This window comes from Salmo salar, chromosome 06, assembly GCF_965601325.2.
Source record: "Salmo salar chromosome 06, fSalSal1, whole genome shotgun sequence".
Taxonomy (NCBI): Eukaryota; Metazoa; Chordata; class Actinopteri; order Salmoniformes; family Salmonidae; genus Salmo; species Salmo salar.
In genome coordinates, this window is record NC_138296.1 from 44,699,015 (window position 1) to 44,721,858 (window position 22,844).

The 22,844-nt window shown below is 47.0% G+C and overlaps 2 protein-coding genes across 3 annotated transcripts in view; both read left to right on the forward strand.

The window, feature by feature from the left end:
• Positions 1-17,652, forward strand: part of LOC106607281 (ATP-citrate synthase) — a 32,377-nt gene extending 14,725 nt beyond the window's left edge. Inside the window, exons 5-28 of one of the 2 annotated variants that reach the window (XM_014204090.3) lie at positions 93-283; positions 1,532-1,611; positions 2,389-2,519; positions 3,856-3,974; positions 4,556-4,754; positions 4,864-4,981; positions 5,156-5,310; positions 6,601-6,694; positions 7,128-7,157; positions 7,869-8,010; positions 8,197-8,365; positions 8,463-8,567; positions 8,670-8,866; positions 8,954-9,035; positions 9,320-9,430; positions 9,556-9,683; positions 9,815-9,908; positions 14,889-15,043; positions 15,194-15,344; positions 15,509-15,652; positions 15,740-15,853; positions 15,947-16,029; positions 16,187-16,263; positions 16,412-17,652. In XM_014204090.3, the coding sequence (XP_014059565.3) occupies positions 93-283; positions 1,532-1,611; positions 2,389-2,519; positions 3,856-3,974; positions 4,556-4,754; positions 4,864-4,981; positions 5,156-5,310; positions 6,601-6,694; positions 7,128-7,157; positions 7,869-8,010; positions 8,197-8,365; positions 8,463-8,567; positions 8,670-8,866; positions 8,954-9,035; positions 9,320-9,430; positions 9,556-9,683; positions 9,815-9,908; positions 14,889-15,043; positions 15,194-15,344; positions 15,509-15,652; positions 15,740-15,853; positions 15,947-16,029; positions 16,187-16,263; positions 16,412-16,506 (2,964 nt within the window). In that variant the 3' untranslated portion in view covers positions 16,507-17,652. The remainder of the gene's footprint in view (positions 1-92; positions 284-1,531; positions 1,612-2,388; positions 2,520-3,855; positions 3,975-4,555; positions 4,755-4,863; positions 4,982-5,155; positions 5,311-6,600; positions 6,695-7,127; positions 7,158-7,868; positions 8,011-8,196; positions 8,366-8,462; positions 8,568-8,669; positions 8,867-8,953; positions 9,036-9,319; positions 9,431-9,555; positions 9,684-9,814; positions 9,909-14,888; positions 15,044-15,193; positions 15,345-15,508; positions 15,653-15,739; positions 15,854-15,946; positions 16,030-16,186; positions 16,264-16,411) is intronic. The other variant, XM_045720594.2, reaches the window with a different exon arrangement.
• Positions 17,653-18,156: 504 nt separating this feature from the next.
• Positions 18,157-22,833, forward strand: LOC106607278 (kelch-like protein 11). Its single transcript, XM_014204084.3, has 2 exons — positions 18,157-18,730; positions 19,048-22,833. Exons 1-2 carry the CDS (start codon positions 18,201-18,203, stop codon positions 20,630-20,632), a joined length of 2,115 nt encoding a protein of 704 aa, XP_014059559.1. The 5' UTR covers positions 18,157-18,200; the 3' UTR covers positions 20,633-22,833.
• The last annotated feature ends 11 nt before the right edge of the window (positions 22,834-22,844 follow it).

Genomic DNA, 22,844 nt, shown 5'->3' on the forward strand with positions numbered 1-22,844 from the left:
TGTGTGTGTGTGTGTGTGTGTGTGTGTGTGTGTGTGTGTGTGTGTGTGTGTGTGTGTGTGTGTGTGTGTGTGTGTGTCTCCCTATCCCTCAGGAAGAGGAGTTCTACGTGTGTATCTACGCCACACGGGAGGGAGACTACGTGTTGTTCCACCATGAAGGAGGGGTAGACGTGGGGGATGTGGACGCTAAGGCCAGTAAGCTTCTGGTAGGAGTGGACGAGAAGCTGACCGAAGACGCAGTGAAGAAACAGCTCCTGACCCATGTCGCCGCGGACAAAAAAGCGTGAGTGGCGCGAGACAGTGCATTCATTTCAAAACAGATTTCTACTTTGTAAGAGAGAATTTGCACGCTACATTAACAGGATACTAGGTTAATAAAATGTATATTTATGGGAGAGAACCTCATTCATTCCGAGGTAGTGAAGTTGAGGGTTAGAGAAGGAACCTGTTGTTCTTGTGTAAAACTAAAGCTGGCTGGTAAGCAATGGCAGCACCACTCACTACAAAACACAGAGAGGGGAAAGCGATGGGGAGGTACTCTGGGAAAATGCAGTAATGCTGGAGGGAGGAGGAGGGGGGTGAGTTCCATTAGAGAAATGACAAACTCCCTCCACTACGAGCTCGCCTTTCTTCGATCATCGCCCCCCCCCCCCCCTTTCATCCCCCTTAGCCTTATTCTGAGCACGTTCCTGGAGCCTGACGTTTATTTTGATGGGTGTGATACAGTGACCCCCCCCCCCCCCCCCCCCCCCTTCGCTTGAAACTACTCTCTGTGAAGGCAGGCAGGGGCTGGGCTCACCACGGTCTCGGCTGACATTGAGGAAGTTGGCTCTGCACTGTTCACCACCCCCCCCCCCCCCCCCCCTCACCCTCTTTCCCTCCTTTGGATCCACGACCGGAGCGGTGGGCCTAGCCCCATCAGAACCTGTCAGTAGGAGATGAGCTTAGTCACTGTGGGTGCAATGTGTCGGGCCTGAGGCCAGGGTTCTCCTGGCAGCTAGAGTAGCCCTCCTGACAGACAGGAGACTGACGTGGTCACAAGGCCACAGAGGTGCCTGCACAGCTGACAGACAGACAGACAGGCAGGGAGAGAGGAGGAAATACTGCCTCCACCACAGCCCTTCACCCATCTGTTTTGACAGGAGGAGGCGGGAGTAAATCAGATGTTTCCATCGTTGTAGCGAGGCTTACCAGCTAATTTACAGGTGCAGTGGAAAAGAGCTGGTTCCTCCTCCAACACTGCCTCCACCCCTCCCTCTTTCTCTCACTTCTTCCTCATTAATGTTGGCTCTTGTTTTTATGGATTTAGTGCTATATAAAGGGTGTGACTCACTGTTTGAAAGGAAAGTGCTATCACAAGGGAAATGAATTAGAATGAACAGTCAGTTGGCAGATCTTCCACTGAACCATATTTATTTCCCTGCACATAATAAGGACGAGAACGGGTCTGTCCGCGTTTTAGGGAAAGTTAAAAGGTCAAGGTGTAGCTATAAAACAGTTGAACTTGTTGGCTGGTTATTTCCTCCTGCAGGGTTCTGGCCAGCTTCATCGTTGGACTGTTCAACCTGTATGAAGACCTGTACTTCACCTACCTTGAGATCAACCCACTGGGTAGGTCCTGTCATACAATCCTACCACAACCAACACTCCTACCAACCTCCTACCACAGCCTAAACATGATAAAGATCTGACGGAATCTAAAAACATCTCCTTGTAGGAAAACGTATAGAGGAGCAGAAGTTCATTACAACATTCTAATTCTGAGAGGGGAACTGGTTTGAATAATTCATGTTCCTGCTGTTTGATGACTGCAGTGTGTTTTATCAGGGTGTAAATTGGTCATCAGTACCAGGTTATATGCCCCGTGGCAGCTGTTCCTGTGGAGGGGAGAGGACTGGGGCTGCTGAGACCTCCCCTCCTGCTTTGATGTCTCCCCCACACCCCCCTGCCTCTCCAATCTCCCCTTCCTGCAGAGTGAGTAGGGACTCGGGAGGTTAGGACGCCACCTGGGGGTGGACATGGTCCTCTCTCATTCCCCGTGTTCTATTGTAGAGATCACCCCCGCAGTGGCACTGCTGGAGACGAGCAGGTTTCTGTGGAAACTAAACGAACGGACACACAGTGTCCAGTGTTTATCTAAACAAAACCGTGCCGTTTCCAACCGTACCTGACCCCAGAACGAATCCACTTAGGTAGGATGGAAAGCGGTGAGGTACAGATGGAGAGCAGTACTCTGATTCCAATCACAGTGGAAGAAGCCAAGTGAATATCAATAAGAGGATGTGGTTGTTTGCCTTCTGTATTTAACCCTGCAATGCCCCGGGCTAACGTGCTTCTATTTGCCTTTCATGTCGTGTCTCTCTCTCTCTCTCCGTTTCCTTCTCTCAGTGGTCACGAAGGATGGCGTGTTTGTGCTGGATATGGCGGCTAAGATCGACGCCACGGCTGACTACCTCTGTAAGGCCAAATGGGGCGACGTTGAGTTCCCTCCACCCTTTGGCAGGGAGGCCTACCCTGAGGTGAGGACAATCACCTGACTGCTAGCCAGAGGCTGCTATGTCCATTTTGTTACGTAGAAGGAACTAGAAGGATAAGGGCAGTTCCAAGGAAGTCATAAAATACTATACACAATTACTTGTAAAGCGATTGTATCATGTAAAGGCCAGAGTTTGGCTCAATTCGGAAAGTAAATCCAATTCAACATTTTCCTCATTGAAAATCATGGCAGAGAATTTGAATTTCAGTGTACTTCTGGAATTGAAATGGATTTGACCCCAACCCTGATAAAGACTTGACATATATCTTTTCAAATAAGCCTCCACCTAAATTAATCTGCATAGAAATCACAGATGTACATGCTATATCGGGTTCCTCATTAGTTGATTTTGCTGACTAGATGCACACCTGTACAGTGATAAAGGTTTCCGTTCCTTCCATTACTATTTTATGAGTCCTCTGGCTGTCCCAGCTATGGAGAGGGATGTTGATCAGGAAAGGGACTGGGGGAAAGGGTAGCACAGAGATTAATCAGCCTTGACTCATACTGAGTTAGTACCTTATCTCCATGGCGATACCATAGCACACCCCAGTAGCAAAGGTCGTCGGGGTGGAGGGCTACAGGGACAACAGGGATGTAGTGACCTCATTAGACGTTCTGATTCTATGCTTAGATATTCTGTTATTTGTCTCAATTTCTATGGCCCAGTCTAGATTTAAAATGTTAGACCAGAGTTTTGTGTGTGTATTGATGATTTAATTGGCTTGTGTTTTGATAGACCATTAACCATACTGGCAAAAACTACTATGTGTGTGTGTTGCTCTGGCGGGTCTGAGCTGCTTTGAGACAGAGGGTCTGTCTGGGTGCTGTCGGCACCAGACGGGCCCGTTTTAATTGGGCTGCTGTCAGTCTGGGGTGGAGCCACGGTAGCAGCGGGGGCCTTTGATTGGGTGTGTCCCCAGCTGTGTCCCTCGCTGTCACAAACAACCAGCTCTGATTGGCAGCAGGCTGTTTTTACTGCCTGGACATTCTGTTTTCTTTTCCCAATAGTATCAGAAATCAGTGTTTCACCACACAGGAACATCCCACATGAGCAGGTGCACATAAATTAAAAAAAGAATCTGAGGAGAAATACTGATATTTGAAAGTGTGGACCTGGGCTACCAGAGATGTTTATCCTCTGTTGTTGAACCAGGATAAAATGAATTTGAAAAGGAAACAACATGAGTGGTTTATTACAGCCTAATGAAGTGGTGCTCAAACTGATGTCTGGCCTGATTACTTCTGCAATCAGGAAATCCTGCATTCTCACTACCACCACTGGACCTTCAGTTAACCGTTTCCTTTGGCTCTTGCAGGAGGCCTATATTGCAGACCTGGATGCCAAGAGTGGTGCCAGTCTCAAACTCACCCTGCTCAACCCCCGTGGAAGAATCTGGACCATGGTGGCAGGAGGAGGGGCTTCCGTCGTCTACAGGTACAGTCACCAATCACAATGTCTCAATCTCAGCCATGCGCCTTCACCTCAGCATGCCAAACAATGTTACTAATAACATGTTTGGAGTTTCTCTCAACGCTCCCATATTCTTTCATTGTGGTGTTGCTAATGGCCCTGTTAGCTTAGTGTCTGGCTGGCTCCGAAGCTATGCTACCTAGGTTGTAATTGGGTTTAGCATTAGGAGAGTGCACCAGCTAGTGATGCAACAATCAGATTGATGGCGCAGCCGGGACCAGACGCTGCTGCTTGTTCTGTGGAAAGTTAAATGAGATCCTCTAACGATGCCATCTTAAAGAGAGTCTAGAGGAATAAGGAGACGTAACGTACACACACACCTACTGTGACTGAATGCTTCTGTGGATTGGAGTAGTGTCTATTTGTATAGATTGTTTTAACAGTGTTTACAGACTGGGAGAGAGAGGTTGATATAATTCAATTTTCACAATGCACTACTATACTGAATGTACAGTATACTGTAGATGTTTTCTTGAGGTGATTGTGTGTATTGTCCCTGCACCTGTGTGTTTGTGTTTTTATCCAATGGGATCCCTCCTACACAGTGACACCATCTGTGACCTGGGTGGAGTTGACGAGCTGGCCAATTACGGGGAGTATTCAGGAGCGCCCAGCGAACAGCAGACCTATGACTACGCCAAGACCATCCTGTCCCTGATGACCCGTGAGAAACACCCCGACGGAAAAGTCCTGATCATTGGAGGAAGCATCGCAAACTTCACTAACGTTGCAGCCACATTTAAGGTAGATATAAAAATGTATCCACAGAGTTGAACACAATATCTGAAGCAATTGTGATTTAGATTCCCCTAGGGTTAGGCTTCTCTGAGATCCTGTCTTGTCTCTGTTCCAGGGCATTGTCCGAGCCATCAGGGACTACCAGGGCCCCATAAAGGAGCATGAGATCACCATATTTGTCCGCCGTGGGGGCCCCAACTACCAGGAAGGCCTCAGGGTCATGGGCGAAGTGGGTGAGTAGCTCCACAATAAATAAAAGTACCTTTGCGAGAGATGTTCATGGTCTTGTATTTCTCCTAATTTCCTCTGTGATAAATGTCAAGCCAATGCTATTTTTTAGCTTTGATTGACACACTCGACCATCTGAAGACATTCAGTGTGTGTGTGCGTGCGCCATGTTTCCACAGGTAAGACTACTGGCATCCCCATCCATGTCTTCGGCACAGAGACTCACATGACTGCCATTGTCGGCATGGCGCTGGGCCACCGACCAATACCCAAAGAGCCTCCCGTCGCCGCCCACACCGCCAACTTCCTGCTCAACTCCAGTGCCAGTTCATCGGTAGGTTACACTGGGCCTATAATTAGTTACAGGGCAATTCTATCACTTTTCAATGAGGTCAAAAATGTGATGTGGCTGTTTTTTATGATATTTCCACACTGTGCTCAAAATAACACTCTGAAATTGTGAAAATGATGATATTGCCTTTTTAATGTAAGAGATTTTGGAGAGAGAAAATGCCTGGAATTTCAGCCTGTTCAGGTGGGATAATCTGATTATTCTGACCAATGACCAGTCACCATTTATTTGCATATGTATCCTCCCACTTTGAAGGGGTAAGTGGGGTTGGCTCCTATCTGCCAATCAGGACTGTATGTCAATATATTAACATTTGTTTCAGCATGCCCACACGATCAGACAGAGCATTTCAATGGCAAAAGGAGGCTCAGGGAAATAAATAATACATTTGAAATTATAGTTATTTTCACAAAATAAACACACACGGTGATTTATTAGACAAACAGTGATGATATGAAAATAAGACTTATACCCGATGACATCAAAAATGTAAACATTTTAAAAACCGTGATTTTCAAACACTGTGATTCGCGGTGACGTGTTTTCCATGCTGGCACATCGAGGGAATCTGAGGTGCGTCTTTGTGTGTAGAGATTTGCCTGGCTTTGTATGCTACTGTGGTTTTTAAATAGCAGCCAGGAGACAATACACTAGGCCTGTGCTGTGTTCTGCAGGGCTCCATTAGTAATGTGCTGCACCGGGGCATTCAGAGATGCGTCTGTGGTCATGTGTGTGTTATGGGAAGGGGGCCTACATCCATTTGATGATGGATGATGTCAGGGCAAAAGGGCAAAAATATGAAAGCAGCAAATACACATGCACAGGTTCGCAAAAGTGCCAATGCTGCATTCCCCAGGAAGCCCAAAACTCACTCTAAGCACAGCTCAACTGAATGTCGTTTAATGAATTTAAACTGTGGGGGCCCAGCATGTAGATTGTTTTTAAAGCAAGTTCAACATGAGTCCACTGTGCTATAGATGTACACTGTACATAGGGCCCTACTGTGCAGCTGGTATCACTGCAGGTTTATCACACAAGGCTTCATTGTAAAGCTCGCACCGTGCTACTCTCTCGCTCTCTCTCTATGAATGTAATGTGGCGCTGTCACAAAACAAAACAAAACATGACCGTTTTAGGGAAGTCATTCAAATCGAGACTGTTCTAGGAAGGCATGTGTGCATCAGAGCTGGTGTTAACATGATAAGCTCTTCAACAGAATGTAACACTTCTTCCCCTTTCTTCCCTCTCTTTTCTCTCCTCTGTCCTCTCTAGACCCCAGCCTCCAGCAGGACAGCCTCCTTCTCTGAGAACAAGGCTGGCACCGGGGCCTCTGCTGCCAAGAAGGCCAAGTCTGGGGCCCCTCCAGGTGAGCTCCTCGATGAGAGAGACACACACACACACACACACACACACACGTGAAACGTAAGAATGATGCTTCTGAAGTATTTATGTAAAAGTCTTGCCACGTTTTAATAGAATGCCGGGTTGGGGTCAATTCCATTTAAATTCCAGTCAATTCAGAAAATACACTGACATTTCAATTCTCTTCAATGCTTTTTAATTAGGAAAATGTGGAATTTTGTTTATTTTTTTTATTTTTCCATAAAATGTGAGTTTCTGTGTCCCAGCTCCCCCTGGTGGTCATTAGGGGTCTCACAGCCCACATCAGCCCAGCATCTGTTGTGAAAAGCCTTCCCTTTCAGAGGGAATTATCTACGCAAATTCTGAATGTAATAATATTGATTTATATTGTTTCTGTTTTTTTTTTTTTTTTTTTTTTTATTGTTGTGGCGCCACAGAGCGACAGGCGTCGTCAGACAGTCCAGGAGGTAGGACACTCCCCTGTCAGACAGACTGACTAGGGTGGGCCTGGGACATGGCTCTCCTCCTAGCCCCCCTGTGAAGCCCTCGAGCTGTGCTCCTGTCCTCTCCTCTCTCATGTGCCTGTGCTAGAAGTGGCTTTTATTTCTATGGTGTTCTAATGCTTCATCCATGGGAACAACTAAGACAATATTGACATATAGACGACTACATTTCTGATCACATTTGTAGTCCTTAGAGGGGGATTTCTGACATCTAGAAATATACAGTGATAACATGTTGTTTTGGATGGTTGCGGGTTCAGCTTCTGTCTCACTAACCTGTGGTTTCCTGTCGGTTGTGATGTCTCAGTCAGCGGCTGGCTGTCAGTGTTCGGTTCCTTCACTGTCTAGTAACTGTTTGCCCTGCCATGTGTCTTCTGTTGATGTTGTGTGCCCTGCTCTATCACACCTCTTAGCAGAGCAGGATATGACTTCTTTAAAGCTCGTACCTCTCTGTAGTGAGTTAAAAGCCCTTTCTCTCCTGGTGCGGTAATAAGGAGATCAAGCTATTTTTCTCCCTCAGAGTGTGTGCGTGTGTGTGTGCATGCCAAACCTCTGTTCATTGCCTGAGTGACTTTGCATTTTGTAGTTAACCTTCCCCTCCATCTCTCTCCCTCCCTCCATCTTTCCTCCTTCCCCTCTCCCTCCCTTGTCCCCTGTGTGTTCCTGTCCCTGCAGTCAAGGCGTCAACCCTCTTCAGCAAGCAGACCAAGTCCATCGTGTGGGGCATGCAGACTCGGGCCGTGCAGGGCATGCTGGACTTTGACTACACCTGCTCCAGGGATGAGCCCTCTGTGTCTGCCATGGTCTACCCATTCACGTAGGTGTCTCTTTCTTTTCTTCCTGTCTCTACTTCCTGTATACCACTCTAACTGTCGTGCCCCGAGACCACAGAGAGGTGTTGAAAATAACAACAAGCTGTGTGTGTGTGCGCATTCACACGTGCTTATCTATTTGTCTGGTTCATCTTTCGATACTTAACGTTGTGACTGTCTATGTGTTCCAGTGGGGACCACAAGCAGAAGTTCTACTGGGGCCATAAGGAGATCCTGTTGCCTGTCTATAAGAACATGGGCGACGCCATGAAGAAACACCCGGAGGTGGACGTGCTCATCAGCTTCGCCTCGCTCCGCTCTGCCTTCGACAGCACCATGGAGACCATGCAGTACCCGCAGGTTGGTAGTGCCTCCATGCCACCCAGAGGGTGTCATCTAATGGTGAGAGAGCAGTAGATCTGACCGACTGTAATACTTCATATCCTCACCCCTTCAGATCCACACCATCGCCATCATAGCCGAGGGCATCCCTGAAGCCCAGACCAGGAAGATCATTAAGAGGGCGGACGAGAAGGGTATCACTATCATCGGCCCGGCAACGGTAGGCCTCTCTTACTCTACACCCCTCACTTACAGTATGTGAGGCCTGCTTTTTAAAGGTGTAGAGTGTCTTTTCTAACTCTGTGTGTACGCGCTTGGCCAGGTTGGAGGGATCAAGCCTGGCTGTTTTAAGATCGGGAACACAGGGGGCATGCTGGATAACATCCTGGCCTCTAAGCTGTACCGTCCAGGCAGTGTGGCCTACGTGTCCCGCTCCGGAGGCATGTCCAACGAGCTCAACAACATCATCTCCCGCACCACCGACGGAGTCTACGAGGGAGTGGCCATTGGAGGAGACCGGTTAGAGAGTGGCTGTGTGTGTGAATGGGGTGGATAACATTACTGATGTATGTCTGTGTATAATTTAATGTTGCTTTTTTTCATTAGATACCCAGGCTCAATCTACACAGACCATGTGCTGAGGTACCAGGACACCCCAGGGGTAGAGATGATCGTAATGCTGGGAGAGGTGAGGATTTGAAAGACACACACACACACACACACACACACACACACACACACACACACACATCTACATCATTGCTGCTAATGGCCCCCTCCACTGTGTAAACTAACCATAGAAAAATAAAGCTTATCCTTTTAACACAATTAATTTATTTTCATCAAGCGTAGCTAATTAACGACAACATGTATGACCAGATTAATTCCATGCTTGGATACTCGCCTCTGCAATTGTGTGTGTGTGTGTGTGTGTGGACTTCCTTTTAAAAGCACTGTTGGTCTCCCTTCTAGATTGGTGGCACAGAGGAGTATAGGATCTGCCAGGGCATCAAGTCAGGCAGGATCACCAAGCCTGTGGTGAGCTGGTGCATCGGGACCTGTGCCACCATGTTCTCCTCAGAGGTGAGTTTGGGGGGGAGGGGTTAAAGGTCATTGGATTGATATCACAGAGACTTACAGGGTAGGCATACTGGAAGAAAGGGTCTGATTATGGGGTTGGCGACTGTTTCCTATGATGTCACCTGTAGGTCCAGTTTGGTCATGCTGGAGCGTGTGCCAACCAGGCCTCGGAGACAGCCGTGGCCAAGAACCTGGCTCTGAAGGAGGCCGGCGCGTTCGTACCCAAGAGCTTTGACGAGCTGGGAGATGTCATCAAGTCAGTGCAGAAAATCACACACTGATATGATTTAGATAAACATACATCAAAGCCACAACGTAAAATTGACCGTTTTAATAAATGTACAAAAGCACTGTTGTGAAATTGAAGTTTCCCATCCTCATGTACAGATCAGTGTATGATGACCTTGTTGGCAAAGGAGTCATCGTTCCAGCTATGGAGGTGCCCCCTCCCACGGTGCCAATGGACTACTCCTGGGCTCGGGTGAGTAATGACAACGTCAGTGCCACGCTGGCTCATGTCTCAATCAATCAATCAATCAATCAATTGTATTTATAAAGCCCTTTTTACATCAGCCGATGTCACAAAGTGCTGTACAGAAACCCAGCCTAAAACCCCAAACAGCAAGCAATGCAGATGTAGAAGCACAGTGGCTAGGAAAAACTCTCTAGAAAGGCTGGAACGTGTAATGGGGTGTAATGCAAATAGTCTGGGTAGCCATTTGACTAGATGTTCAGGAGTCTTATGGCTTGGGGGTAGAAGCTGTTTAGAAGCCTCTTGGACCTAGACTTGGCGCTCTGGTACCGCTTGCCGTGTGGTAGCAGAGAGAACAGTCTATGATTAGGGTGGCTGGAGTCTTTGACAATTTTTAGGGCCTTCCTCTGACACCGCCTGGTATAGAGGTCCTGGATGGCAGGAAGCTTGGCCCCAGTGATGTCCTGGGCCGTTCGCACTTCCCTCTGTAGTACCTTGCGGTCGGAGGCCACTCAGTTGCCATACCAGGAAGTGATGCAACCAGTCTGGATGCTCTCTATGGTGCAGCTGTAGAACCTTTTGAGGATCTGAGGACCCGTGCCAAATCTGGGTCAGATGATGATGATGATAATAATAATCCGTGGTTGTAGAGGGTGCAACAGGTCAGCACCTCAGGAGTAAATGTCAGTTGGCTTTTCATAGCTGATCATTCTGAGTTCACGAGAGTAAGAGAGAGAGATCAATTCATTCACTTCACACAGGCGAAATACTCCAGATATAACAGACTGACCCTAGCCCCCTGACTAGCCCACAAAGATCTACCCCACGGCACAAACCCGAGGGGGGGCGCCAGCCAGGACAGGAAGATTACGTCAGTGACTCAAGTGACGCACCCCTCCTAGGGATGGCATGGAAGAGCACCCGTAAGCCAGTGACTCAGCCCCCGTAATAGGGTTAGAGGCAGAGAATCCCAGTGGAGAGAGGGGAACCGGCCAGGCAGAGACAGCAAGGGTGGTTCGTCGCTCCAGTGCCTTTCTGTTCACCTTCACACCCCTGGGCCAGACTACACTCAATCATAGGACCTACTGAAGAGATGAGTCTTCAATAAAGACTTAACCTTCAAGACCGAGTCTGTGTCTCTCACATGGATGGGCAGACCAATCCATGAAAATGGAGCTCTATAGGAGAAAGCCCTGCCTCCAGATGTTTGCTTAGAAATTCTAGGGACAGTAAGGAGGCCTGCGTCTTGTGACCGTAGCGTACGTGTAGGTATGTACGGCAGGACCAAATCGGAAAGATGGGTAGGAGCAAACCCATTTAATGCTTTGTAGGTTATCAGTAAAACCTTGAAATCAGCCATTGCCTTAACAGGGAGCCAGTGTAGAGAGGCTAGCACTGGAGTAATATGATCAAATGTTTTGGTTCTAGTCAAGACTCTAGCAGCCGTGTTTAGCATTGACTGAAGTTTAGTGCTTTATCCGGGTAGCTGGAAAGTAGAGCTTTGCAGAAGTCTAATCTAGAAGTGACAAAAGCATGGATACATTTTTCTGCTTCATTTTTGAAAGAAAGTTTTAGATTTTTGCAATGTTACGAAGATGGAAAAAAGCTGTCCTTGAAATATTCTTGATATGTTCTTCAAAAGAGAGATCAGGCTCCAGAGTAATGCAGAGGTCCTTCAGTTTTATTTGAGACGACTGTACAACCATCAAGATTAATTGTCAGATCCAACAGAAGATCTCTTTGTTTCTTGGGACCTAGAACTAGCATCTCTGTTTTATCTGAGTTTAAAAGTAAAAGATTTGCCGCCATCCACTTACAGTTGAAGTCGGAAGTTTACATACACCTTAGCAAAATACATTTCAACTCAGTTTTTCACAATTCCTGACATTTAATCCAAGTTAAAATTGCCTGTCTTAGGTCAGTTAGGATCACCACTTTATTTTTAAGAATGTGAAATGTCAGAATAATATTTGAAAGAGTGATTTATTTCAGCTTTAATTTCTTTCATCACATTCCCAGTAGGTCAGAAGTTTACATACACTCAATTAGTATTTGGTAGCATTGCCTTTAAATTGTTTAACTTGGGTCAAATGTTTCGGGAAGCCTTCCACAAGCTTCCCACAATAAGTTGGGTGAATTTTGGCCCATTCTTCCTGACAGAGCTGGTGTATCTGAGTCAGGTTTGTAGGCCTCCTTGCTCGCACACACTTTTTCAGTTCTGCCCACAAATTTTCTATAGGACTGAAGTCAGGGCTTTGTGATGGCCACTCCAAGACCTTGTTGTCCTTAAGCCATTTTGCCACAACTTTGGAAGTATGCTTGGGGTCAGTGTCCATTTGGAAGACCCATTTGCGACCAAGCTTTAACTTCCTGTCTGATGTCTTGATGTTGCTTCAATATATCCACATCATTTCCCTTCCTCATGATGCCATCTATTTTGTGAAGTGCACCAGACCCTCCTGCAGCAAAGCACCCCACAACATGATGCTGCCACCTCCGTGCTTCACGGTTGGGATTGTGTTCTTCGGCTTGCAAGACAGAACGTGTCTGCTTCCTGAGCGGTATGACGGCTGCGTGGTCCCATGGTGTTCATACTTGCGCACTATTGTTTGTACAGATTAACGTGGTACCTTCAGGCTTTTGGAAATTGCTCCCAAGGATGAACCAGACTTGTGGAGGTCTTGGCTGATTTTCTTTTGATTTTCCCATGATGTCAAGCAAAGAGGCAGAGAGTTTGAAGGTAGGCCTTGACATACATCCACAGGTACACCTCCAATTGACTCAAATGATGTCAATTAGCCTATCAGAAGCTTCTAAAGCCATGACATAATTTCTGGAATTTTCCTAGCTGTTTAAAGGCACAGTCAACTAAGTGTATGTAAACTTCTGACCCACTGGAATTGTGATACAGCGAATTATAAGTGAAATAATCTGGCTGTAAACAATTGTTGGAAAAATGACTTGTGTCATGCACAAAGTAGATGTCCTAACCGACTTGCCAAAACTATAGATTGTTAACAAGAAATTTGAATAGTTGTTAAAAACTAGTTTTAATGACTCCAACCTAAGGTTATGTAAACACATGACTTCAACTGTATGTCTGAAACACAGGCTTCCAGGGAGGCAATTTTGGGGCTTCGCCATGTTTCATCTAAATGTACAGCTGTGTATCGTCCACATAGCAGTGAAAGTTAACATTGTTTCCGAATGACATCACCAAGAGGTAAAATATATAGTGAAACAATTAGTGGTCCTAAAACGGAACCTTGAGGAACACCGTCATGTACAGTTGATTTCTTAGAAGACAAACCATTCACAGAGACAAACTGATATCTTTCTGACAGATAAGATTTAAACCAGGCCAGAACTTGTCTGTGTAGACCAATTTGGGTTTCCAATCTCTCCAAAAGAATCTGGTGACGAATGGTATCAAAAGCAGCACTAAGGTGTAGGAGCACGAGGACAGATGCAGTGCCTTGGTCTAACGCCATTAAAAGGTCATTAATCACCTTCACGATTGCAGTCTCAGTGCTATGATGGGGTCTAAAACCAGTCTGTTTGTCTTCAGGAAGGCAGTAGGTTGCTGCGCAACAGCTTTTTCCCAAAAAATTGAGAGGAATGGGAGATTCGATATAGGCCGCTTATTTATTTTATTATTTATATTTTCTGGGTCAAGGTTTTTTTAAGAGGCTTTATTACTGCCAATTTTAGTGAGTTTGGCACACATCCTGTGGATAGGGAGCCGTTTATTTTGTTCAATGTAGGAGGGCCAAGCATAGGGTCCAGTATGCAGCTTGAAGGTTTAGAGGCCAAGACTGTTTTCATCAATGTGTCAAGAGATATTGTATTAAAAAACTTGAGTGTCTCCCTTTGATCCTAGGTCCTGGCAGTGTTGTGCAGACTCAGGACAACTGAGCTTTAGAGAAATATGCAGATTTTAAAAGTCCGTAATTTGCTTTCTAATGATCATGATCTTTTTGTCAAAGAAGTTCATGAATTTATCACTGCTGAAGTGAAAGCCATCCTCTCTTGGAGAATGCTGCTTTTTAGTTATCGTTGCGATAGTATCAAAAATACATTTGGGATTGTTCTTATTCTTCTCAATTTAGTTGGAAAAATAAGATGATCGAGCAGCAGCGAGGGCTCTTTGATACTGCACGGTACTGTCTTTCCAAGCTAGTCAGAAGACTTCCGGTTTGGTGTAGCGCCATTTCCGTTCCAATTTTCTGGAAGCTTGCTTCAGGGCTCGGGTATTTTCTGTATACCAGGGCACTAGTTTCTTATGATAAATGTTTTTTGTTTTTAGGGGTGCGACTGCATGTAGGGTATTACGCAAGGTTAAATTTAGTTCCTCAGTTAGGTGGGTAACCGATGTTTGTACTCTAACATCCTTGGGTAGGTGGAGGGAGTCTGGAAGGGCATTTTGGAATCTTTGGGTTGTCCAAGAATTTATACCACGGCTATTGATGATCCTTGCTTGGGGTCTGAGCAGATTTTTTTTTTTTGCGATACCAAACGTAATAAAATGGTGGTCTGATAGTCCAGGATTATGATGAAAAACATTAAGATCCACAATATGTATTCCACGGGACAAAACTAGGTCCAGAGTATGACTGTGGCAGTGAGTAGGTCCGGAGACATGTTGGACAAAACCCACTGAGTAGATGATGGCTCCGAAAGCCTTTTTGTAGTGGTTCTGTGGACTTTCCCATGTGAATATTAAAGTCACCAAAAATGTGAATCTTATCTGCCATGACTACAAGGTCTGATAGGAACACTCTATATGGCCTAGGAGGCCTGTAAACAGTAGCTATGAGTTAGCGCTGAATCAGGATCTCTTATTGGCTCTAGACAATGCTATTGACTTCCATATAAGGCAAACTTCACGAACCGCATCAGACTGTGTTAAACTGAAACAGATGGAGAGCAATGGGAGGGTGTGGTGACTCTCTCCCTCCCTCTCCCCCTCTCTCTATCCCTCTGCTGTAGGAGCTGGGTCTGATCCGTAAGCCAGCATCCTTTATGACCAGTATCTGTGATGAGAGGGGCCAGGAGCTCATCTACGCTGGAATGCCCATCACTGAGGTGTTCAAGTCGGAAATGGGCCTGGGAGGAACCCTGGGACTGCTCTGGTTCCAGAGGAGGTACACTTCTGTCCCCCAAACCATGAAACCGGGAAACAGTCAATAATACAAATACTGCCATTGTTCACATAAAACATTAAATATACACTCTCATAATTGAATTTGATTCCAATTCTATGTCTCTGTGTCCTCCCTCCTCCTTGCCCCAAGGCTGCCCAGTTATGCGGCCAAGTTCATTGAGATGTGTCTGATGGTGACTGCTGACCATGGTCCTGCCGTCTCCGGTGCCCACAACACCATTGTCTGTGCCCGTGCTGGCAAAGACCTCATCTCTAGCCTCACTTCTGGCCTGCTCACCATCGTAAGACCATAGTCAAGTCAACCTCGACATTCTTAGGCCCACTCAAACCAGCACAGTAGCCTCTCCTGGAGACAATGCCTCTGTTTAAATAATTAATTAATTGAGCTTTGGTAGTCGAAGTGTGTCTCTCTGAGTGTTTCTTTTTGTGTGTGTCTGATTTCCAGGGGGACCGGTTCGGAGGGGCCCTGGACGCTGCAGCCAAGCAGTTCAGCAAGGCGTTTGACAGCGGCATGCTGCCCATGGAGTTTGTCAATAAGATGAAGAAGGAGGGCAACCTGATCATGGGTATTGGACACAGGGTCAAGTCGGTGAGCACCGTCCCTGTGTCTCTGTTTGGATGCCATGTGTCTTTCATATGTTTTAGTGTGTGTGTGTGTGTGTCGCGCGCGCTTCAGATCAACAACCCAGACATGCGGGTGCAGATCCTGAAGGACTTTGTGAAGAAGACCTTCCCCTCCACCCAGCTGTTGGACTACGCCATGGATGTAGAGAAGATCACCACCGCCAAGGTACTAACCCTGTCGTCCTCTCCTGCACCCTGGATCACCCCACTGAGATCATCTGTTCTAAACCATGTCTTCTCCTCTCTGCTGCGGTTTCAGAAACCCAACCTGATTCTGAATGTGGACGGTTTCATCGGAGTAGCCTTTGTGGACCTGCTCAGGAACTGTGGTGGATTTACACGGTAAATCCTATGCTATTTAACTCCAGTCAAATACATTCTATACAATGCAACTATACTACTGTGTCTGGGTCATCCGGCTGTTCCTTTGTTGGCCTTAGCCTACATTCAGTTTTGCATCAACTCACCATTGCCCCCTGGTGTTTGTCTTCCCCCTCAGGGACGAGGCTGATGAGTTTGTGGAGATCGGAGCGCTGAATGGAATCTTTGTCCTGGGGCGGAGCATGGGCTTCATCGGTGAGTTGGGGGTCATGGGTCATGACCCTGATAAGTTTGACCCCTAGAAATGGTCATGGAAAAAGGGGCTATGGTGTAAGGAGCGGCGGATACGCAATATGATAATGCTAAAATTGGAACCTTAAGTACGTTTCTACTTCTCCCTCAGGACACTACCTGGACCAGAAGAGGCTGAAACAGGGTCTGTACCGTCACCCTTGGGACGACATCTCCTACGTTCTCCCCGAACACATGTCCATGTAACCACGGAAACCATGCCATGGACCACCACTGTACCCTAACCTCCACCCACACCTGTACTGTGTTCTGTCAGCCCCAAGTGGTGGGAGAACAACAATGAGGACTGATATTATTATAGATGTGTCTTTGCAACAGTAATAACTCTTTTTAAATTAATAGTTTCAGTTTTTAAAAATCAGTTGGCTGATCAAACATGCTGCAACCCCGTTAATAATAGCAAGGCCTGCAAAACTGTGAAGCCGCACTCAGACGGTGTCTGAGTCTGCTAGAGAGATCAAGCAAGCTGCAGAGAATGAGAAAAGAGGCTCATTCATTGGTTGACCCTTAATAGTGTGGGAGTGCAGTTAATGCAATTCTCTTCCCAAGATTACCAGTAGGGATACAGATGAGTGTCTCCCTATTTACTGCCAATGCTACTAGTACTACTACAACTTCTATACTATACCTATGCCTACAGTGAAGTACGTTGATGAGACTGAATCTCCCACTATCATCTCTCTCCGTAAACCAAGCATGTATCTGTGTATCACAGACTTCCTGTGTGTCGCTGTGCAGTTCTCTCTCTTAAGTGTGTCGGTGCCATATTAAAATCATACGCTTTCTATCAGGGGTGAGCCGTAGTGCAATAATACTAGCTACTGCTTTACAGTTATATAGATTATAACTTTATGTATAGATGTTTTAACAGCCGAGTAAATAAATGTAATAGATAGTATTAGCATTTTTTGATGTACTGTAAATGCCCATGAAACGGTTGTGTTTAAACCGTAAGATATGCAGCTGACCAAGCACATTGGGCTGTAAATACAGTGAGAAGCTCATCCTGTGTCCCAAACGGGACGGTGTCCAGGATGGCAAAGGTACCATAGAATGCAGCATTATTTATCTGAACGTTACTAGCTAGACTAGCTCCGTTGTGACCGGCTATTTCTCGTAAAGATGTATCTGTCTGTACTATTTGTGTCGTCATGTCAACACCATTTGTTTGACCTAATGTGATTAGTGAACTGAACGTGCCTCTGTAGAGATGTGTTGTAATATATTTTCAGAATGGTGTGACTGAGTATATTAAAGATGACCTGTTGGAACACAGCTCTGTCTGGTTCTTCCGGTGTCGCGGATCATAAAATAAATGTGCTATAATTTGAATTGTTTCACTGTGTCATGTTCCATCCATCAGTTTATGAAATCATTTGGTTTTAAAACCGATACATATATCATATCGAATAACAACAGAGGATGTAGTGGCCTATTAGGAGCTATCTTTGTTTTCTCAAACAGCCAGTGCATATGAGGGTCTACTGGATGACTATAGAGCTTATTCTTCAGACCTCAGTCCTGTTTTATGTTCACTGGGCGGTGTCATTTCTGTACATTCATGGCAAAGTGATTCTACTCACATATGTAACAGAGTGGGAATATGTATTGACCTTGCCCTTATATGAAACAACATCCAGCACATGAAATGAATGGAAACATCCATGTGTAGCTTCCATTCAGGTCATTCAAAGACACCCACTCAGAGAAGGTGAATTGATGATACCCTGCTTCGGCAGAGAAAGCTGAGGTTGAAGAAGCACAAAAGCTTCTCCTGTCAGCCACAAGTGAGTGGGAGGGGCTCTACGTCACACGCCGAGCAGTAACGCCCTGCGTCCACTGCGCATGTCAGTAATTCCGTGTGTGTTTTGAGTTTGTGTATGTGTGTCTGCGTGTGTGTTCTTTCCCACACGAGTTTACTGCAATTCCGAATTCTCACAACCACGGCCAGAATGGCAGCTGCACCCCCGAACCCAGACGACTCTAGCCGGGGTAGTAGCGGTAGCAGCACGCCCAGCGTCCTTGTCGGGGACGGGGACACGGAAGAGGCCGAGGATTTCACCTCCTCCTCCCACTGCACAGAGCTGTCTCGGCGGCAGAACGAACAGCGGAAGCAGGGATTGTTCTGCGACGTGACGCTGGCCTTCAGCAGTGGGGCGGCAACCGGGAATGTTCAGAGTTGTGAGTTTTCCGCTCACCGTTCTGTGCTGGCCGCGGCTACGGACTATTTCACGCCGTTACTGGGAGGGCAGTTCTCCGAGTCGCTGTCGGGTCGGGTTGAGATGAAGGAGTGGAGCGCTGAATTGGGACCAGACCCGGAGACGGTGGAGAGTGTCATTCAGTACATGTACACGGGAGAAATACGTGTGAGCACCTGCAATGTGCATGAAGTGTTAGAGCTTGCTGACAGGTTTGTTTACAATTTAATTAGTGTTCCTTTTAATGTGCATAATCCATTTAATCGCCACTTGCTAGTAGTTGATTATTTGTATGTAGTTCAGTGACATAATGTTGTTTTGGCTTACTGGAGGTGTCACTGAAGCATATTGGTAATGGTTAGGCAAGGTTAGGGTTTAGGATCGGGACGTCCCATGGATCAGGATAGCACTGACCATCCTGTAACCTGTCAAACCTGAATTTGAGTGTGGTGAGTTCATGGGTGTCATCAATGGCCTTGCCAATGTTTGGTTCTCATGTTCTGTTATTGATTGTGTGTGTTGGCTGCAGGTTCCTGCTGCTGCATCTGAAGGAGTTCTGTGGGGAGTTCTTGAAGAAGAAGCTGAGCCTGGCCAACTGTGTGGCGGTGCACAGCCTGGCCCACATGTACACCCTGGACCAGCTGGCTCTGCGGGCCGCAGACATGATCCAACGCAATTTCCACAAGGTCATCCAGGACGAAGAGTTCTACACCCTGCCCTTCCACCTGGTGAGGGACTGGCTGTCTGACGCGGAGATCACCGTGGACGCGGAAGAGGTGCTGTTTGAGGCTGTGGTGAAGTGGGTCCAGAGGAACACAGAGCAGCGGGGGAGGTACTTTGAGGAGTTGTTCCGTCTCCTCCGGCTACCCCAGATTAAGCCCACCTATCTGACGCGCGTGGTGAAGAACGAGGCACTGGTGGCTGCCAACGAGGCCTGTCTCCGCCTGGTGTCCGATGCCGTGGAGAGCCACGCCATCCGCTGTGAGAACCTCAAGTCAGCTGACCTGGAGTTCTGGTCGTCCTACATGGCCTCCTTCCAGCCGCGCTTCGGCCAGAACATGGACGTTATCATGGTGGTGGGCGGGGTGTCTGAGGGGGGTGACTACCTGAGTGAATGTGTGGGTTACTTCATCTACGAGGACCGCTGGGTTAACCTGCCCCACATCCACAACCACCTGGATGGCCACGCCATCGCCACCACAGAGTCCCACATCTACGTGGCGGGATCCATGGAACCGGGTTTCGCCAAGACCGTGGAGCGCTACAACCCCAACCGCAACACCTGGGAACAGGTGAGCAACCTGACCACACGTAAACACTCCTTTGGTCTCACCTGTATCAAAGACATCCTGTATAGCATCGGTGGCCACGGCAACTTCAGCCCCGGCTTCAAGGACGTGAGCGTGTACGAGCCTGAGCCGGACAAGTGGCACAACCTGGAGTCGGCGCCCAAGATCCTGCGGGACGTGAAGGCGGTGAGCGTGGAGGACCGCTACGTGTACGTGACGGCGCGCACGCCGGTGGACACGGACAACGAGGACGGGCTGAAGACGGTCACCACGCGTTACGACACAGAGAGCCGCCAGTGGCAGGACGTGGACTCCCTGCCGCTCATAGACAACTACTGTGTGTTCCAGATGGCCGTGGCCCCCACCAACTTCTACCACACGGCCTCCTGCTGCCCTAAGAGCTACACGGTGCGGGACGAGGCCGCCAAGCAGAAGATCAGCGCCCACATCTCAGACGAGATCCTGGAGAGCTTGCCGCCCGAGGTCACCAGCGTCGAGGGCGCCGCCATCTGCCACTTCGACGAGGACGTCTTTGTGATCGGCGGCTGGAAGAACAGCGACGACGTGGACAAGCAGTACCGCAAAGAGGCCTACCGCTACTGTGCCGAAAGGAAGCGCTGGATGCTGCTGCCGCCCATGCCCCAGCCGCGCTGCCGCGCCACCGCCTGCCACGTACGCATCCCCTACCGCTTCCTGTACGGCTGCCAGCGCTACCCCATGCCCCAGAACCTGGCCCGCCAGCGGGACCGCATGCAGCAGATGCAGCAGCTACACCGGCGCACCCTCACCTTGCGCAGGCAGCTGCAGTCTCAGATCGAGTGCTGAACTATCTCAACCCCTGTCTGTCCATCGCATCCACCCCAGAGGGGGAGCAGCCCAGTCCAGCTCCAAGCCCCAAACATCCCCTGGCAGCCATCGTCATCAACCCCCACCCATAACCTGCTGGAGCAGTGGCTCCTATGTTGCTCTCATGTTGGTTCTTTTTCAAGAGAACTCTGTGCCAGATCATCAGGTTGAGATATTGGTGTTAGTGGTGGCTATGGTGTTCAAGGCTGGGAGATGTGGGAGTGATGTGACCCTGTGCTGGCCAGGTGTTTGTCTATGTGGGGAGGACAGGCTGAATGTTACAAATGTGAATAGTGTTGTACAGTGACCAACATCGGACTACACTACGTATGTACGTCAGGCACAGGTGATGTTTATCTTTTTATACATGCATATAGTATATAGTTGTATATGTATACTTTTATTATATATAAATATTTTGTGCCCCCCTTTTATGCTTATATGATGTAGGAAATGTGACACTTAAGTACGGCAGAATCTACATTCCTCCAATCCAATGTGCTTAGTGAAGTCAGTCGCTCTCTATGGACATCCCATTAGGACACTGACAGTCTCTCCATGCAGATATCACACACACTTACATACACACACTCTGTCCAGCTGTAGGGTCGGGACAATACCAGTATCGCGATACTCGTTAGTGTCGTGGCAAGTGAACGTAACACGAAGCGGATTTAACTTCTTTAGGAAAACAAACATTTTAATGTTTTCATCCACAGTCACATTTATTTTTCCGAGCTATAGCACACAATATTTTACATGCAGGAGTGTTTTCATTTTTTCCATGGAAAAAGTATTGCGATACTGGTCCTGCCAGTCAGTCGGACCAAACCCTTACCAATGCCTGATGGCTTTGCTGTGCTTTATATTAGCTTCATAATGGCTCTGCTTGTTGTTATTATAGCTTTGATACAGTAGCTCAACATGAATGGAAGGAGAATAGTCTCATTCATATGTATTATCTGATCTACGGTCCAAGAGTGGACAACTTGCGACAGAGCCTGGACTCGAACCCAGAACCTCTAGTGGCACAGCTAGCACTGCGATGCAGTGCCTTAGACCACGGCACCACTTGGGAGGCCCCTTAAGGAAACGGTCTTAATATGGTAACATTCCATGGATCATTTTGAAATTCCATCAACCATTCCGTTGAATTATTCTTCAGTCTTCTGCTCGTCACATTCCTGTTGGCAGGAACATTGTGTAGAAGGGCCTAGGTGGGAGTTTGTGAGTGAATGTTTCTCTTTTTATTTTTGTCTGCATTGGTTTTATTGAGTTTAATGGCTGGAGGGTTTAGTTCCGATGGAGGACTTGATAACGTGTGTATCTGAGTACGGTAAAGAATGCCTAGTAGCGCACTTGTCTACCCCTTAATCAGTTAGTATATTTATGTCCGAGTGGGTTTACCTGTCATATTTGGCCAATTTGTATTTGTTTTCTTTTAATTTATCATTTACTCCAACTCCAGCCGATAATCTATTCTGTTCCCATGTGAGAAAATATGTACACTACAGTGATTTGCGTAGTAGTCCAAAATGAATGTGATGTGAAGTGTGAGGCAGCCCTGTTGCTGTACCTCAGGCTTATTCAGGTGTTCATCTGAGATCCGGCCACATTGTTGTATGTTCTCCTCACCCTCAAAGACAGTCAGATGTATAGACCAGTGGTTCCCAACCAGGGGTACTAAGACCCCTGGGGGTACTTGGCCTATCCACAGTGAGTACTTGAAAAGACTGAGTCCATAGGGTTAGTGGTAAAATGCACATGAGGGGGGGTACTTCAGGGGTACTCCGGGCAGAGCAAAATTCAGTTGGTGGTACGGTAACCAAAAGAGGTTGTGACCCACTGGTATAGACTAGAGGGTATCCTTATGTTACTGAGCGGAATGACCATATCAAGGTGAATGTGTTGCCATTGAGTTCAAGAGTTCATTGATTGTTATAAGCACTATCCCTGAAGCTAATTTATAACATAAAGCACTATGATTTTGAGAATGCAATGCAAGTGTATTTCCTCAGTTTTGTTTCTCTTGCATAGCATTTCAAATAATATCATTGACATATGTCGGCAATATATATTTTGCTTTGCATGTCTGGCATTGTGTCAATATATTGGATGTAAAAAATAACAAAAATGCTCATGTCATCACTTGCAATTAAAATGTATTTTTTTTTATACAACCTTGGTTTCC

What these genes read in the sequence shown, in the direction of transcription:
- LOC106607278 (XM_014204084.3), top strand. Translation starts at nt 18,201, where the DNA reads ATGTGTGTCTGCGTGTGTGTTCTTTCCCACACGAGTTTACTGCAATTC. An exon ending in GTGTTAGAGCTTGCTGACAG is followed by an intron (nt 18,731 to 19,047) that starts GTTTGTTTACAA and finishes TGTTGGCTGCAG; the next exon opens with GTTCCTGCTGCTGCATCTGA.